The 15,659-nt window shown below is 39.0% G+C and overlaps 1 protein-coding gene across 1 annotated transcript in view; it reads right to left on the bottom strand.

The window, feature by feature from the left end:
• Positions 1-15,659, bottom strand: part of RYR2 (ryanodine receptor 2) — an 829,832-nt gene that overhangs the window by 260,148 nt on the left and 554,025 nt on the right. Inside the window, exons 30-36 of the mRNA XM_045165522.1 lie at positions 13,129-13,337; positions 12,129-12,481; positions 10,381-10,495; positions 7,950-8,110; positions 5,500-5,659; positions 4,894-4,980; positions 1,141-1,367 (exon numbers count right to left, since the gene is read on the bottom strand). Of these exons, the coding sequence (XP_045021457.1) occupies positions 1,141-1,367; positions 4,894-4,980; positions 5,500-5,659; positions 7,950-8,110; positions 10,381-10,495; positions 12,129-12,481; positions 13,129-13,337 (1,312 nt within the window). The remainder of the gene's footprint in view (positions 1-1,140; positions 1,368-4,893; positions 4,981-5,499; positions 5,660-7,949; positions 8,111-10,380; positions 10,496-12,128; positions 12,482-13,128; positions 13,338-15,659) is intronic.

The following is a 15,659-nucleotide window of genomic DNA, read 5'->3' as shown; positions in this document are numbered from 1 at the left end:
TTTAATTTTATTTTATTTTTAAACTTTACATAATTGTATTAGTTTTGCCAAATATAAAAAATGAATCCGCCACAGGTTAGAAGAGAGTCTATTTTAAAAGCACATAATTTCTTTAGAGGTACTAAGTTTTCAAAACTATTTAAATTACATATATTCTTCACGGACAACACTATAGCATTAAAGGTAGAAATTTGATACATTCATAATCAAGGAACTACTCTTTCATCTCCAAAGGTGCCCTTGGTGAGACTGTAATATAATCTCATTAGGACAGGGGCTGTTATATACTTTGCTTATTAGTATTCACCCAGCACCCAGCCTAGCACACAACAGATAATGAGCAATTATCTGTGATTCTTTATCATTAGGCTTTGTCACTATCTTTAGATGCCCTGTCATCCTGTCCATACTTATCCACTGTACGTGTCCTTTTCAGGTCATAGGCATTCTGTAAAAAGCCACTGTGACGTGATGCTACTGACTTATTCCAGACCCCACGTTCTGACTCATAGAGTAATTACCTACCTGTGTAGCACCTAGGCTTCCAGGAAACCACACATCTGCTGGGCCCAGCTACTAGCACCTCGCTCTTGGAAAGGTATGATTGAGTGTAGTAGAGGATTCCCATATTTTATCTGGGCTCTTCAGTCTCCCAAAAAGACTGTTGCCTCACCCCTCAGCCTAGCTGATGATTAAAATATATAAATCCATTCATTGTAGCAACACAGAGTACCTACACTCTAGGTTCTTACTGAAATCACTTAGAAATTATTTCTCTGGTTCCCTCTCTACTATCTTGCAATTCTGTGATACTCTCTTACTCTGCTGCCTTAACTCAGATGGTAGCTGTACCTGTCTGAATTTTTACTTGCTGTTTTCTCATCAGCAAAACAAGAATGAGGAAAGAAATCACAGACTACTAAATCACACCTTTAGCAGTAATACAATCATTTTCTTTCAGTAAGCAAGGAGTTGAGATATAGACTGAAACTTGGAAAGTGCAAAATAATGTCTGCCTTGCCACATGATATTAGCATTTTATAAAGCCCATTTTGTTTCCCCAGCAGTACCCCTGAACTCCTGGGCCAGGGTCTAATTTGATAGGTCCCCATTGGACAGTAAGGGATGTTTGGGTCTGACCTGTTCTCCTCTGGGATGTGAAGTGACATGAACTGCAGAGGCTCCACGCACTGCACCAGCCAGCCCTGGCGTTCACTTATTCGAGAGACGTCTACCTTCAAGAACTGGTTGGGCATTCTGCTCCACAGGACATGTGAGAGAAATTGCACATGGAGACGTGGGGGACACTGTGGCACAGGATTTTTGTGCTCACTCTTGAATAATCCCGCTGAGAGAGGCATCACATTCTAGGAAATGGGAAAGCAAAAAAGAATGAATGGATAACACACTCCTTGGGGTCAAAAAAGTGATGACTAGAGTTCTGTGCAGGAAAGAGATAATGAAAGATACACTGTGTGTTGAGCAGAGTCAATACAAAAACTCACAAATTGGGTTGGGTTGTTCCTGAAAGGACCAGCAGAGAAAATCTGAGGATCTTTTCTCCCCCATACTAAGTGCTACATGGAGAAAGCAAGAGCAGCAAGTATAACCATGTATCTGTTCTACATCTTTACAAAGCAAGGTCCCCAGGACACCTGGCAAGGCTTTAGCTGCTTTTATCCAAAGGTCCTGAAAGATGGGTCACATTCACTTGGCTTTCTTCCTCTCCTCTTGTCTGTCCTTTGTCACCTGCCTCATTCATCCTTAAATTACTTACTACCTCACTCATCATCAGGTTTGCCAGGTTTGAGTAACCAGAAATATAACAGAGACAGCTCAACAGATAAACATGACTACTAAATAAGAAAAGAGAATTAACCAGGTATGAACCAACACAGCTTCTTTCTCCACCTTCCTCCACCTCCAATACATACCTTCAGCCATCCCAATTCCTGCACTTTGGTCTCAATCTGGGGAACACACATATACCTGTGGTGGATTCATTTCGATATTTGGCAAAACTAATACAATTTTGTAAAGTTTAAAAATAAAATAAAATTAAAAAAAAAAGTCTCTACTTTGCCAAAGCTTATTCATTCATTTTTGACCATGATACCACCCTGCCTGCCTCTTCTGGACCAATAAAACAATGAATTCATCTTTCTGCATTGCTTCTGGTCTCTCCCTCTCCTCTAGAACCTTCTCTACTGCATTATTTACACTTCCTCATCCTCAAGCTACTTTCCTGTTCTCTTCTGCAAATGGGGAAGAGAAACGAGGCACTTGTATCAGACACTGAGAATGTATCAGTGAACAAAACAAACTTCCTACCCTCATACAGCTTCTATTTTTATTAGAGCTATAAAACAAACAAAATAAGCAATTGAATATTTTATTAGAAACAAAAGTCATGGAGGGGAAAAAAGAATGAGGATGAAAGAATCAGAATGCAGGACAGCACTAATAGAATTATCAGCATACGTGTCACTGAGAAGACATTTAAAGACAAATCCAAAGAAGAACCATGTGGATATGCAGAGAAAGAAACTTCTGTGCAAAGGAATCTGTGAATGCAAAGGACCCAAGGAGGGAGCCTGCCTGGCAAATCTGAGGAAGAGTCAAAGGACAGTGTGGCTGCGGTGAAGTAAAAGAGGAGAGATCAGGAGAAAATGAAGTCCGAGGGCAACAGGATGTCAGGTGGTTTAGAACTTGTGAACCTTCATGAGACCTCTGAATTTTATTCAGGGAAACAGGGTCTTGAGCAGTGAAGTGACATGATCCGATTTTCATTTTAAAATAATGACAGTCACTCAGGTGGTTCTATGATAAACAGATGGGTGATGATGAATTAGAGGCTACTGAAGAAATCCAGATGGGAAATGATGCTGATGGAAAACAGCGTGGTGACCGGCAGGACTGATGGTCAGCAGGTGGAGGATTCGCTGGGGGATAGAACTAGGATGCGGAATGCAAAGGAGGGAAGCCAAGGATGACTCTAAGGTTTGGGGTCTGAGTTATTAACTGATAGAACAGGAGGACTTAGGCAGGTCAGGAGGAGGCGGGTAGTGATGGTCAACAGTCCAGTTTTGGATATATCCATCCAGAATGTGATATTTATAACGAAAAATGGAAAATGTCAAATAAACCAATATTAGAGTCTGGGTTCTGAGAAACTACCACTTTTCTGTCAAATTTTAACTTTCTTTCAATTGTCCAATCTTGCTGCCTTTCCTTCACGTTCAAACTTGAATACTATGCATTGAATAATTTTGAACTGAATAACATAGCTTCTTTCATCATTTTATTGAAATTTTTTGAAAGGTCACTAAAGCCCTCCTACTTAACCAAAGCAGATTCCTTTAGTCCATATTATATTGACTTGTCTGTGGCAGCTGGAATCTCATTTTACAAAAGCAGAAACTGAGTTCACACGGTTTAGGGAACATGTCCAACGTAACCAAGCCAGCATGGTAAAGTTGTCTATTAATTTCACTGTGAGTTGTGCCCAGCATCTCAATGTGTACAACTGCAAATTTCAACTAAATTCCTTTTCCCAAATTTCAACAGGCTCTTCTGCTTGTTGTTATGCATTAGTATGCATTGTCTGGCCCAACTAAAATTATTTAAATTAATCCTTTTGGGATTAACATATACCCAATACCATATGTAAAATAAATAACTAATAATGATGTACTGCATAGCAAGGGAACTGTACCCAATATTTTATGATAACCTATAAAGAAAAAGAATCTCAAAAAGAATATGCATATGTATACTGAATCACTGGGCTATGCTATACACTTGAAACTAACACAACATTGTAAATCAACTATAATTTAAAAAAAAAGAAACATCTCCCCCTCCACAAAAAATAAATAAATAAATAAATAAATAATTCTTCATTTCGCCTTGAGTTCTGAATCCAGTTCATCAACAAACTCTATTAATCCAATTTATTGACAAACTCAATTTCTCCCCTAAAACATCGTCTCATGTATCATTCTATCCCTATGACTTTCATGAATCTTATCATTCTTCCCCCACATGGATAGAATCAAATTGTGATATCTAATTATTACTGCCTGCTCTCATTTTCATGAGAGCAGATGTTTTCCATATCACTACCAACATATTTTTCCAAAACAGGTTTGATTTACTCAGGCCCTTCTTTCAAACTTCCAGTGAATCGCCACTGTCTATGAAATACGTGTCAACTTCTTAGTGTGGCAGTTAAAGCTGTTTAAACCTGAACTTGGTCTACCTTCCATCCATATTAATCTCTGGCCACATCCCAGAAGCATCCTTTGATACAGTAACACTGAATTCCTTAACCCACAGCATTTTTAATGCCTTCAATTTTTTATTCTTTCACTTTCTGTATAGAATGCCTTCTCCAAGCAAATATACCTTAAGATCTGCTGTTCAGCTGTTTAAAATAAACCTAAATCTCCCCTCCTCTTTCAGCTGCACCTGATCCACACCATCCTACTTAGCCATTTTCTCAGTTATGTTTCCAGAGTACTCAATACCTGCCACTCTTCTAGCACTTACCAGTATGTAGCACATTTCCAGCCTTTCAATCCCATTCACTAACTCACCTGTGAGTTCAATGATTACTGACTTGTATATAATGTGGCATATTTGTTCTCTGTAAGCCTAGTTTTATTGAATAATTTATTTATGATGACCAAAGAAAACCCTTTCTAATTAATGATATTACCCTAGTGACCTGAACAAGAATTACAGAATTTTCAAACATGGTAACATTTTCTTAGAGAGTGATTTATATGATTAATATCAGTACTAATAAAGAAGTGAATTCATTTAAGAAGTAAATGCTATTTCCTAATGGAAAATAACCCAAATATAATAACAGGAATGGGTCTTTCTTACCTTTATTCTTCCCAACTCAAACTGAAAAACATTAGGACTTGTAGCTTGTGCAAAAACTGCAGGAAATAATTTTGTGCTTGGTTCCACCTTAAATAAGCAAATAAATTTCATAATATTAATAAAGGAAGAAACACAAAGAAAATATACTTTCTTCATAACACTTAAAGGACACTTTTACAGAAAAAGACTTTCCCTTCCTCTCATACGGATATTCTCTTTCAATAATTGTTTGGAGTATTTCATTTCAGGACTGTGTGAACATTTTTTGAGAAATATACTGCTTACTCTGAAGGACTTGTGGCACGGTTATTATTCAAAGAGAAGTAAAAATACAGAATCAAGTCATTTGTGTCTTCTGTCTTTCTAATTTCCTTTTTTTTTTTTTTTAATCTTTTTGGCCATACCACATGGCATGTGGGAACCTAGTTTCCCAACCAGAGATCAATCCTGTGCCCCTGTATTGGCAGCATGGAGTCTCAACCACTGGACCACCATGAAGACCCCGCAACTTCTAATTTACTTTTTGGTATTGCAAAATGTGTTTTCCTCTCTAACGAGGACAAAGGTTTCTTCTCTGGAGGCACAAGGTCATCCCTGACCACACACCTGATAATAGGTGCTCAGTTCCTTGCCGTTGGCCGTGAAGGTGAGCAGCCCACTGGCAGCATCCACCACGCAGCCAATCTCCAGGCCGTTGTTGTTGCGTCCTTGCCCCGGGCTCAGGCTCTCACCCGCACACACCATGTAGCAATTGCTGCGTTTGATGCTGAATTGCAAAAAGACATATTTATCTTTGTACAAGCAAAGACAGTGTGGAAAGCATGGATGTCTGGCAGAATAAACCTAAGTTATGCTGTGCAAGCAACAAGCTCATGCTGAAATGGGACAGGTGCACAATGGGCCCGATTCTATGATTCTGAGCAAAATTCCACTGACTTAGTGGACATTCTGAGTCAAGTCTTCCAGTCTCTCAATTCACACCTAATGAAGACAGGTCAACTGGCAGGAACCAAGGTTAAGAACTGACCTGCACCTTCCCTCCAAAAACTCAAACCAAACTGGACCTTTTTCTGAGGTTCAAAAAAGTTTAAGTATGTAATAATCATCCAAATTGGTAATTTTCATTCTCATAGTTTTTATTTTAAACCACTTGTTCTGAGATGCTGCTGCTGCTGCTGCTGCTAAGTCACTTCAGTCGTGTCCAACTCTGTGCGACCCCATAGACGGCAGCCCACCAGGCTCCCCTGTCCCTGGGATTCTCCAGGCAAGAACACTGGAGTGGGTTGCCATTTCCTTCTCCAATGCATGAAAGTGAAAAGTGAAAGTGAAGTCAGTCATGCCAGACTCTTAGCAACCCCATGGACTGCAGCCCACCAGGCTCCTCCATCCATGGGATTTTCCAGGCAAGAGTACTAGAGTGGGGTGCCATTGCCTTCTCCTGTTCTGAGATGAGAAGCATCCATTTCCAGACACTATGGAGTCCTAGGCCAATTCTACGTGAGCCGTCAATGACTCGACAGATGTAAACTTTGGCTAAAATTAAGCCCCTGGATAATTCCTGGTGATCTGTTATGAGAGACAGACTTAAGCTGGGATGTGCACCAGATCCATGATGTTAACAATAAACCCCACCTGAGTTTCAAGCTCACCAAAACCTTTATCAGAGATGGTAGCAAACTTAAATTCTTTGAGTTTTACTTTATTTTCTTTCTCTGCCACTACACAGTACATGTGTGAATGAGGCTAGAAGAAAGGCCAAATGCAGACAAGCAGTAAGAAAAGAGTAAACAGGCCGAGATAAAGTCAGTTTCTGAATAATCAAAAGTTGGCTGTGTTTCTATGCCCTTTTTACGTAAGTTTCAACAACCTTCCTTAGCCTGTATTTCCTACACCAAAATCATCAATCACATAACAGGGGGCCCCAACCGCTGGGATCTAATGCCTGGTGATCTGAGGTGGATCTGATGCAATAATAATAGAAACAAGATGCACAAGTAAACATAATGTGTTTGAATCATTCCCAAACCATCCCCTACCCCTGGCCCGTGGTAAAATTATCTTCCATGAAACTGGTCCTTAGTGCCAAAAAGGTCTGGGGACCGCTGATGTTATCACATCCCTATTCTGATGTATCTCCTTTCATTGTCCCCATCTATGAAAATCAATATATATCCATCAGAATATGCCTGGAAACAGGTAGTTTGGGCCCCCCTACTGATGTACAATACTCTTCATTGGAGGATTTTTTGCTAAGTTCACTGCGGTTCAAGTGTTACAACCTGAAGGCAGGAGAGGGAGCTTCCGGTCACCAAAAATAATGACACAGGTAGAAAAGTAATATTCTAGGGGAAGAGAGGCTCTTTCTATGAGAGCCATCACGGCAGATCAGAGAGGATGCATAGGCACAAAGGGCAGACGCAACCGGCCAGGTCTTCTCTTGTCTTATTCTGCAAGGAAGATAGCCTTCTTCACTTTTTTGAAGGTTTGGTTTGAGTTTCGTTTGTTTTACAAATGAGAAAGGATGGCACAGAAAGTGTAACTGACTTACCCAAAGCCACACAGCAAGTCAATGGCAAAGCTGAGGAAAGAATCCACTGCTCCTCAGTTGGAGTTCAAATTCATCCATCTGGTCTAATCCACTAGCCCACACTGTCTTCACGGTTTTCTCCCCACCACCTAACCAGTTCCCAAGATACAGACCGGACTACAGGCTAAATGCCTCACATTCACCTGTCTCTTAATTCCTGGAAAGAAGGCTAAGTAATGGCAACCCAAGTCGTTAGTCATGTCCAATGCCACCTAAGGAACATATGATTAGTACCCCCAAAAGATGCAATGCTCTTACTTTATATGAGTTTGCACTTGTAATACACTCAGATTCCACACTGGCTTGTTTGAATAATAAAAAGGATACTGACGTTAATGGTTTGGTTATATTGTTCCTATAAATAGAATATTATTTTATGTATAAAAATCCAAGCGAAAACGATGCCTAGGTTTATCAACATTTTTATTAGATATCATTTATGTAACAAAAAAATGGAGGAAAAACCAACCTTTCGTGCACCTTTCCTTTTTCATCTCCCAGAGTCACGGTCACTGTACGAACTCTGTCCAAGTCAAAGCCTGTATCATACTGATGGAAATCGGATGTGATCCAGCCCACCCAGACATTGGCAGGTTCTTGTCCAGGAAAGATTCTCACTGAGTAATAGTACTGTCGAGATAGCAACACCAAGTATTGGCAAAGCAAAAAGAAACAAAACTTTGACTTTCAATGTCTTTAACTTGCCTAAAAAGATATGTCTTTATTTAAAATCATTTGACCTATTTACAGCAACATCAATGCAACTAGAGATTATCATACTAAGTGAAATAAATCAGAAAGAAAAAGAAAAATATGTTATGATATCACTTATACATGGAATCTAAAATATGACACAAATGAACCTATCCATGAAACAAAAACAGAAACTCAGACATAGAGAACAGACTGGTGCTTACCATGGGGAAGGGGGTTGGGAGAGGGATAGGCTAGGAGGTTGAGGTTAACAGACAGAAGCTTTTATACATAGAATGCATAAAAAACAAGGTCCTACTGTATAGCACAGGAAATTATATTATCTTATAATAACCTATAATGGAAAGGAATCTGAAAAATACAATATATATATATGTATAACTGAATCACTTTGCTGTACATCTGAAATTAATACAACATTGTAAATCAACTATACTTCAACAAAAAATAAAATAATAGTATATTCAATTAGGCTATAACAACAGCAACAAAACTCAAAGCTTAAAGCAGTAAAAAGAAATATAACTTTGCCTAATTAAAACAACATAGGCACAAAGGACTGATGTGGCAAAATAAGAAAAGTCTTGAAACAGAGATCCGCAATTATTTCAGAAATAATGGGAAAAAGAGAAAAGACTATCTTGAGCAAAGATGATCTGAACCTTTTTATTAAAAATACTTTCAAGTATGAATGTATGGTGATGTATATGTATGTGTGTGTATATATATATATGTATGTGTGTGTGTGTGTGTATATATATCTCTATATAGATCTATATATAGATCTATGTTTACGTAATAAAATCATCAGTCCATTAGGCAGGTAAGCTTTGAATTCTTCAAGCTTATTCAAGAACACTAATCTAGAGTTTTCATACCTGTTTTAGACTTGTTTCATATTGTTTTATACCTTTATACCTTTGCTTTAGCTATCACTAACATAAGATGCTTAAAATCACTTTGAAATAGTTCAGATCTAATATGTGAAAGTCAAGTTCAAACACGGGGAACTTTATGAGGGACACAGCTACGTATTTTTTTTTTCCGTTTGGAGTTTTATGAGGAGTGCTTTAAAATTTTTAAATGGCAGACAGCACAACTTGATGTCTAACAGAGTATGATAAATGGTCTTGTAGATACAACACTGAGACGAAGGAAATTACACAAGGTGCTTGGAAAACTTAGGTGGCAAATAAAAATGTTGCCAAGAAAGAGGATAGCAAAACCAGGACTGAGGGTGTCCTTAGGTGCTATTTTTCCTCAAGTAGCTTGCATAATACAGGGCATCCAGTCCCATCAGTCAGGCAAATAGAAAGGGAAAAGGTGGAAATGGTGGAAGATTGTATTTTCTTGGGCTCCAAAATCACTGCGGACGGGGACTGCAGCCATGAAATTAAAAGATGCTTGCTCCTTGGAAGGAAAGCTTTGACCAACTTAGACAGCATATTAAAAAGCAGAGACATCACTTTGCTAACAGAGTTCCGTATAGTCAAGGTTATGGTTTTTCCAGTAGTCATGTACAGATGTGAGAGCTGGACCATAAGTTCAATTATGACTGAACTTTGGCGGAGCATCAGAGAACTGATGCGTTCGAATTGCGGTGTTGGAGAAGACTCTTGAGAGTCCCTTGGACTGCAAGGAGATCAAACCAGTCAATCATAAAGGTAATCAACTCTGAATATTCATTGGAAGGAGTGGTGGTGAAGCTGAAGCTCCAATACTTTGGCCACCTGATGTGAAGAGCTGCCTCAGTGGAAAAGACCATGATGCTGGGAGAGATTGAAGGTAAAAGGAGAAGAGGGTGGATGAGATGGTTAGAAAGTATCCCCAACACAATGGACGTGAGTCTGAGCAAACTCGGGGAGATAGTGAAGGACGGGGAAACCTGGCGTGCTGCAGTCCATGGGGTCACAAAGAGTCGGACGGAACTTAGTGACTGAACAACAACAACAACAACCACCTCAGAAAATACACGTCTTTCAACTTTTTGGTCCCTAAAATATAAGTGAATAATTATTTTAAAAATACACTTGCCAAATAGTGGGCTACCCTGGTGGCTCAGATGGTAAAGAATCAGCCTACAATGCAGGAGACCAGAGTTTGATCTGAATCAAAGTTAACTGTTTGAAATGCAAAGCATGATCACCAGCAAACAGAAATACATGGCAAAAGTGGGAACCTCATACCGTGGATGTTTGCATCAAGTAATCATAGTCATCCCTCTCATCTGCAAGGACATCTTCTGTGAGTCTTGCAGAATGGCTGGTGCTATAATCTGGCTTTGTTCTTCGAAGCAAAAACCTGAAATATATTAGAGGATTAGGAATAAGCAACTTGAAAGTGTTTTGCCTATCTCAAACATAAACATATAATTAACTTGGTAGACTGGTTGTCAAACAGTATGATTAACCCCCAAGAGGGCATCAGACAATATCTGGAGATATTTGGGGTTGTAACAACCAGTGGAGTATGCCACTGGCATCTAGTGGTGGAGGCCAGGGACACTGCTAACCACCCATCAATGCACAAGGCAGACTCTTACAATAAATAATTATATGACCCAGAGCACTGGCAATAGTGCTGAGGCAGAGAAATTTGCATTTATTGTAAGAAAGGATGCTAAAACAATTTGCCTTCTTCTCCATTAAAAAATACTATTAAAAATAAAATACTAAAAATGCTATTTAGAATATAAAGATAGAATATTTCAACCAATGCTGTAAATGGAAACATCTTAAAAATGAACTCTAGGGAGAAAGTACTTACAAATCATATCTCTGAAGATAGCTTAGTATCTACAATATATAAAGAACTCCTACAAATCAGTAACAAAAAAGCAAATCACCCAATCAAAGAAAAAAAAAATGGCCAAGAAGTTGAATAGACATTTCTCTAAACATGATATACAAATGACCAATAAGCATATATAAAAAGATGTTCAACATCACTAATCATCAGGGACATGGAAATGAAATCCACAATGAGATATCACTTCACACCGTTTAGGATGGCTACTAGCAAAAAACCCAGAAAGTAACAATGGTTGACAAGGATATGGAGAAATTGAGACCCTTGTGCAGTGGTGATGGAATTGTAAAATGTTACAACTACTATGGAGTACAATAATTTTTTTCCTCAAGAATTTAAATACAGAACCACTAGGCATCCCACTTTTGAGTATATATCCAAAGGAACTGAAAGTAGGGTCATGAAAAGCTATTTGCACATCCATGTTCATAACAGCATGAATCACAATAGCCAAGAGGTGGAATCACTCTAAATGGCCATCAGTGGATGAATGCATAAAAAAATGTGGTGTATATACACACACTGGAATATGTTCAGCCTTAACCAGGAAGTGAATTCTGACATATGCTGCAACACATATGACCCTTGAGGACAATATGCTACATAAGTCAGTCACAGAAAGACAAATACTGTATGACTTCATTTACATGGGGTATCTAAAGCAGTCAGGTTCATAGAAACAAAAAGTGGAGGTGAGCAGGGGTTGGCACAGGTTGGAAAGGGAACACTGTTACATGGGTGTACAGTTTCAGTTTTGCAAACTAAAAATGTTCCAGAGATCTGTTTCACAACAATGTGAATACACTTAGCACTACTGAACTGTACACTTAAAAATGGTTATGATGGCAAATTTTAGTTTTGCCACAATAAAAAAAAACTCATATGGAAAAGTAACTCTTGAGATAGATTGTTAGTGCCAACAAATCAGAGGGCAAACAGGCTGCTTTATTCTTCTGTGGAATCCTTGGTACATAAAGAAGGAAGAAGAGGTGGAAAAAATGGACTTTGGACATCCCTTACCCTCTACTGCCCTCTCCTGTGACCCCACATAATAATTACATATTTAAAATCATTTAAAAATTAAAATTACAAAAACTTTAAAAATCATTTTGCACATATCAATGACCTCTGTTTCAGACGAGAGGGTTTTTCCTGAGCATAATCTTTGTGGTTATTAAACTCTGGTTTTGTAGCTTCTTTGTCTTTGTCTCCTCGATCTGGCACCAGATGGCCATGAGCTGTCTTCATGAGAACCTCAAAGTCTGAATCCACATCATAATCCTCCAGATCATTCTTGGGCCCAAAGAGCCCAGTGCCAGGGATCCCTCCAGCTGCCGTCTTGGAGAAGACCTCTGCACACTCGATGGGCATGCTCAGACGATAAAACATGATATCCGTGCTGCTGTTCTGAGAGCCAAAGGACTTCTGAGTGACTTTTAAACACGGGGAACTGTCTATGGTGCCATCTATTCTGGTCACCTAGCAAATGAAGAAGCAATCATTCAGATGCTCAGCACTGTTGACTTCCTGATTCCAAAACCCCTTTAAAAGTGCATCACACCTTTAAAACTCCAGACATGGCCCACTCATGGCATAATTTTATAAATGAGATCATTAAACATAGGGATGGCTGTGTAAGGATATGCTCACAGTTCTGCTTCTAACTCAGAAGACAATCTGGGAAATTCCCGTTACAACTGTATATACTCAGATTGAGCCTGCCATTGCTGATATATGTATATATATATTAAAAAAAGAATTGCATACCGTTGACCCTGAACAATGCAGGTTTGAACTGCTTGGACCCACTAAGATGTGGATATTTTCAAGGGGAAACACTACCAAGGGTACTACATAATCCACGGTTGGTTGAATCCGCAGAAGCAAGAGGACCAACTATAAATTAAATGCAAATTAACCACAAAGTTATTCCAGGCTCAACCATAGTTAATCAGTCTAATCAGCCTCTCACACAGTACCTAAAATCAGAGGGTAATTCTATCCTTAGATTCGCCTATAATGGAACATTAGAACCATTATTTTAAGTAAATGACAGTAATTGTCTAAGTAGGAACTCCCACTCCTGGTTTTGGCTGATGGTCCAAGTTTTAAAAAAAAAAGCAAACCTCAATATGTTCATGGTTTGATGGAACTTGGAGAAATTGAGGAAGCCTCTTGCTCAGCCACATGGTAATATCCCTATTTGTGTTAACGGCAAATGGTTCATAGCCCTCTTGTAAGCCACAGATGGTGAAATATTTCAAGGTGCTGACATCCTTTCCAAAGTTCAGCCTGCCCACTTGAGCCACTCCCAGGCTACACACAGGTATGAATCCTGGGAAGAAAAAAATACATGTCAAAAATTTTAGGATCATTCATATAAAATCCTTTCAGTATGGAATTACCAAAAGTATCACTCCAGAACTCTTACCTTTGTGAAAGCTGTCACCCCAAGGCAAAAACAACAAACCACAGACACTAAGTCTTTTTTTTTCTTTTAAGTGGAGGCTAATTACTTTATAATATTGTGGTGGGCTTTGCCATACATTTCACATGAATCAGCCATGGGTGTACATGTGTTCCCTATCCTGACTCTCCTCCCACCTCCCTCCCCATCCCATCCCTCAAGGGTCATCCCAGTGAACCAGTCCTGAGCGCCCTGTCTCATGCATCGAACCTGGACTGGTGATCTAGTTATATATGATAAAATACATGTTTCAATGCTATTCTCTCAAATCATCCCAGCCTCACCTTCTCCCACGGAGTCCAAAAGTCTGTTCTTTACATCTGTGTCTCTTTTGCTGTCTCGCATATAGGGTCTTCAATATGAGGATCAGAAGACCAGTATTTGCCCTTGGCATTGTATTTCAGTAAATGTGGGCAAGTGCCTTCTTTCACCTTAAACTTCTTCTGTAAAATGAGATAATGGCTAAGCATCCCCCAAGTCCTCCAAGGATCTCAGTGAGCAAAGTCCCCATCCCACAGTCCCCTAGTTCCGAGGTGCAGGTGACTCTGCACGGGGAATGTGAGAAAGAAGAGCCAAATTGTGCTACAGAGCCTGAAATGTGTAAACACAAAACACAACTAAGCTATACATTTCTTTACATGTAATGCAAAGAAAAAAAAAAGAACGTTGGAGACAACATTTTCAAAGGTTTTCATTCACTGATAGCTGCTTTTGATCTTTGAAGAGAATTTTGCCTGTTTTCTTTCCTAGAGTTTCCTAGATCTAAGCATCAAAAATGTACATATAAATAAAAATTTTGAAGTAGTTGCTAAAATCCTGCTGAAACTCATCTGTCCCATTCCCTTCAATATCACTGTCAGTATAGCCTAAGAAGGGTAATGCATAATTAACATATATAAGATATGAAATCAAAAAGTAAGTTAAAAGTTAACAAGAAACTAAATCAAAAGCAACAGCAATGAGAAATGAAGAAACAAACATTTTAATGTGTGGCAGGGTTAATCTTTCCACTATTAAATAAAGAATGGAAACCCCATTAATTATGTTAATTTTTTAAATTCTTTGGAATTAACTGCCTCGTAAGGGGATGAGACAGTGTATTTCAGCAGCATTTATGTACTTTTAAAAACCTCAAATATGCAGATGACACCGCCCTTATGGCAGAAAACGAAGAAGAACTAAAGAGCCTCTTCATGAAAGTGAAAGAGGAGAGTGAAAAAGTTGGCTTAAAGATCAACATTCAGAAAACTAAGATCATGGCATCCGGTCCCATCAGTTCATGGCAAATAGATGGGGAAACAGTGACTGACTTTATTTTTCTGGGCTCCAAAATCACTGCAGATGGTGACTGCAGCCATGAAATTAAAAGATGTTTACTCCTTGGAAGGAAAGTTATGACCAACCTAGACAGCATATTAAAAAGCAGAGACATTACTTTGCCAACAAAGGTCCGTCTAGTCAAGGCTATGGTTTTTCCAGTGGTCATGTATGGATGTGAGAGTTGGACTATAAAGAAAGCTAACCACCAAAGAATTGATGCTTTTTTTTTTTAATAGATTTTCTGATTTTGTTTTGTTTTGTTGATATTGTATTTTTTTAATTTAATTTTATTTTTTAACTTTATAATATTGTATTAGTTTTGAACTGTGGTGTTGGAGAAGACTCTTGAAAGTCCCTTGGACTGCAAGGAGATCCAACCAGTCCATCCTAAAGGAGATCAGTCCTGGGTGTTCATTGGAAGGACTGATGTTGAAGCTGAAACTCCAATACACTGGCCATGTGATGCAAAGAACTGACCCATTGGAAAAGACCCTGATGCTGGGAAAGATTGAGGGCAGGAGGAGAAGGGGACGACAGAGAATGAGATGGTTGGTTGGCATCACCGACTCAATGGACATGGATTTGGGTGGACTCTGACAGTTGGTGATGCACAGGGAGGCCTGGCGTACTGCAGTCCATGGGGTCGCCAAGAGTCAAGCACAACTCAGAGACTAAACTGAACTGAATTTCTTTCTGCTATACTTTACATGAAATTTCAAACAGCCAGCACAATAAACAAGGTCAGTATTGGGATGCAGACTACAAATGAGACGCTCTAACTTGTAGATCAAAGAAGCAGAGGATCCTATGAACAAAATACCAAATTTCTACCATTATGATGTCTACTCCTTTCCTTGTTGAAATTAGCGG

Source organism: Bubalus bubalis, chromosome 4 (assembly GCF_019923935.1).
Source record: "Bubalus bubalis isolate 160015118507 breed Murrah chromosome 4, NDDB_SH_1, whole genome shotgun sequence".
Classification (NCBI taxonomy): domain Eukaryota; kingdom Metazoa; phylum Chordata; class Mammalia; order Artiodactyla; family Bovidae; genus Bubalus; species Bubalus bubalis.
This window is presented reverse-complemented; position numbering and strand designations above follow the sequence as displayed.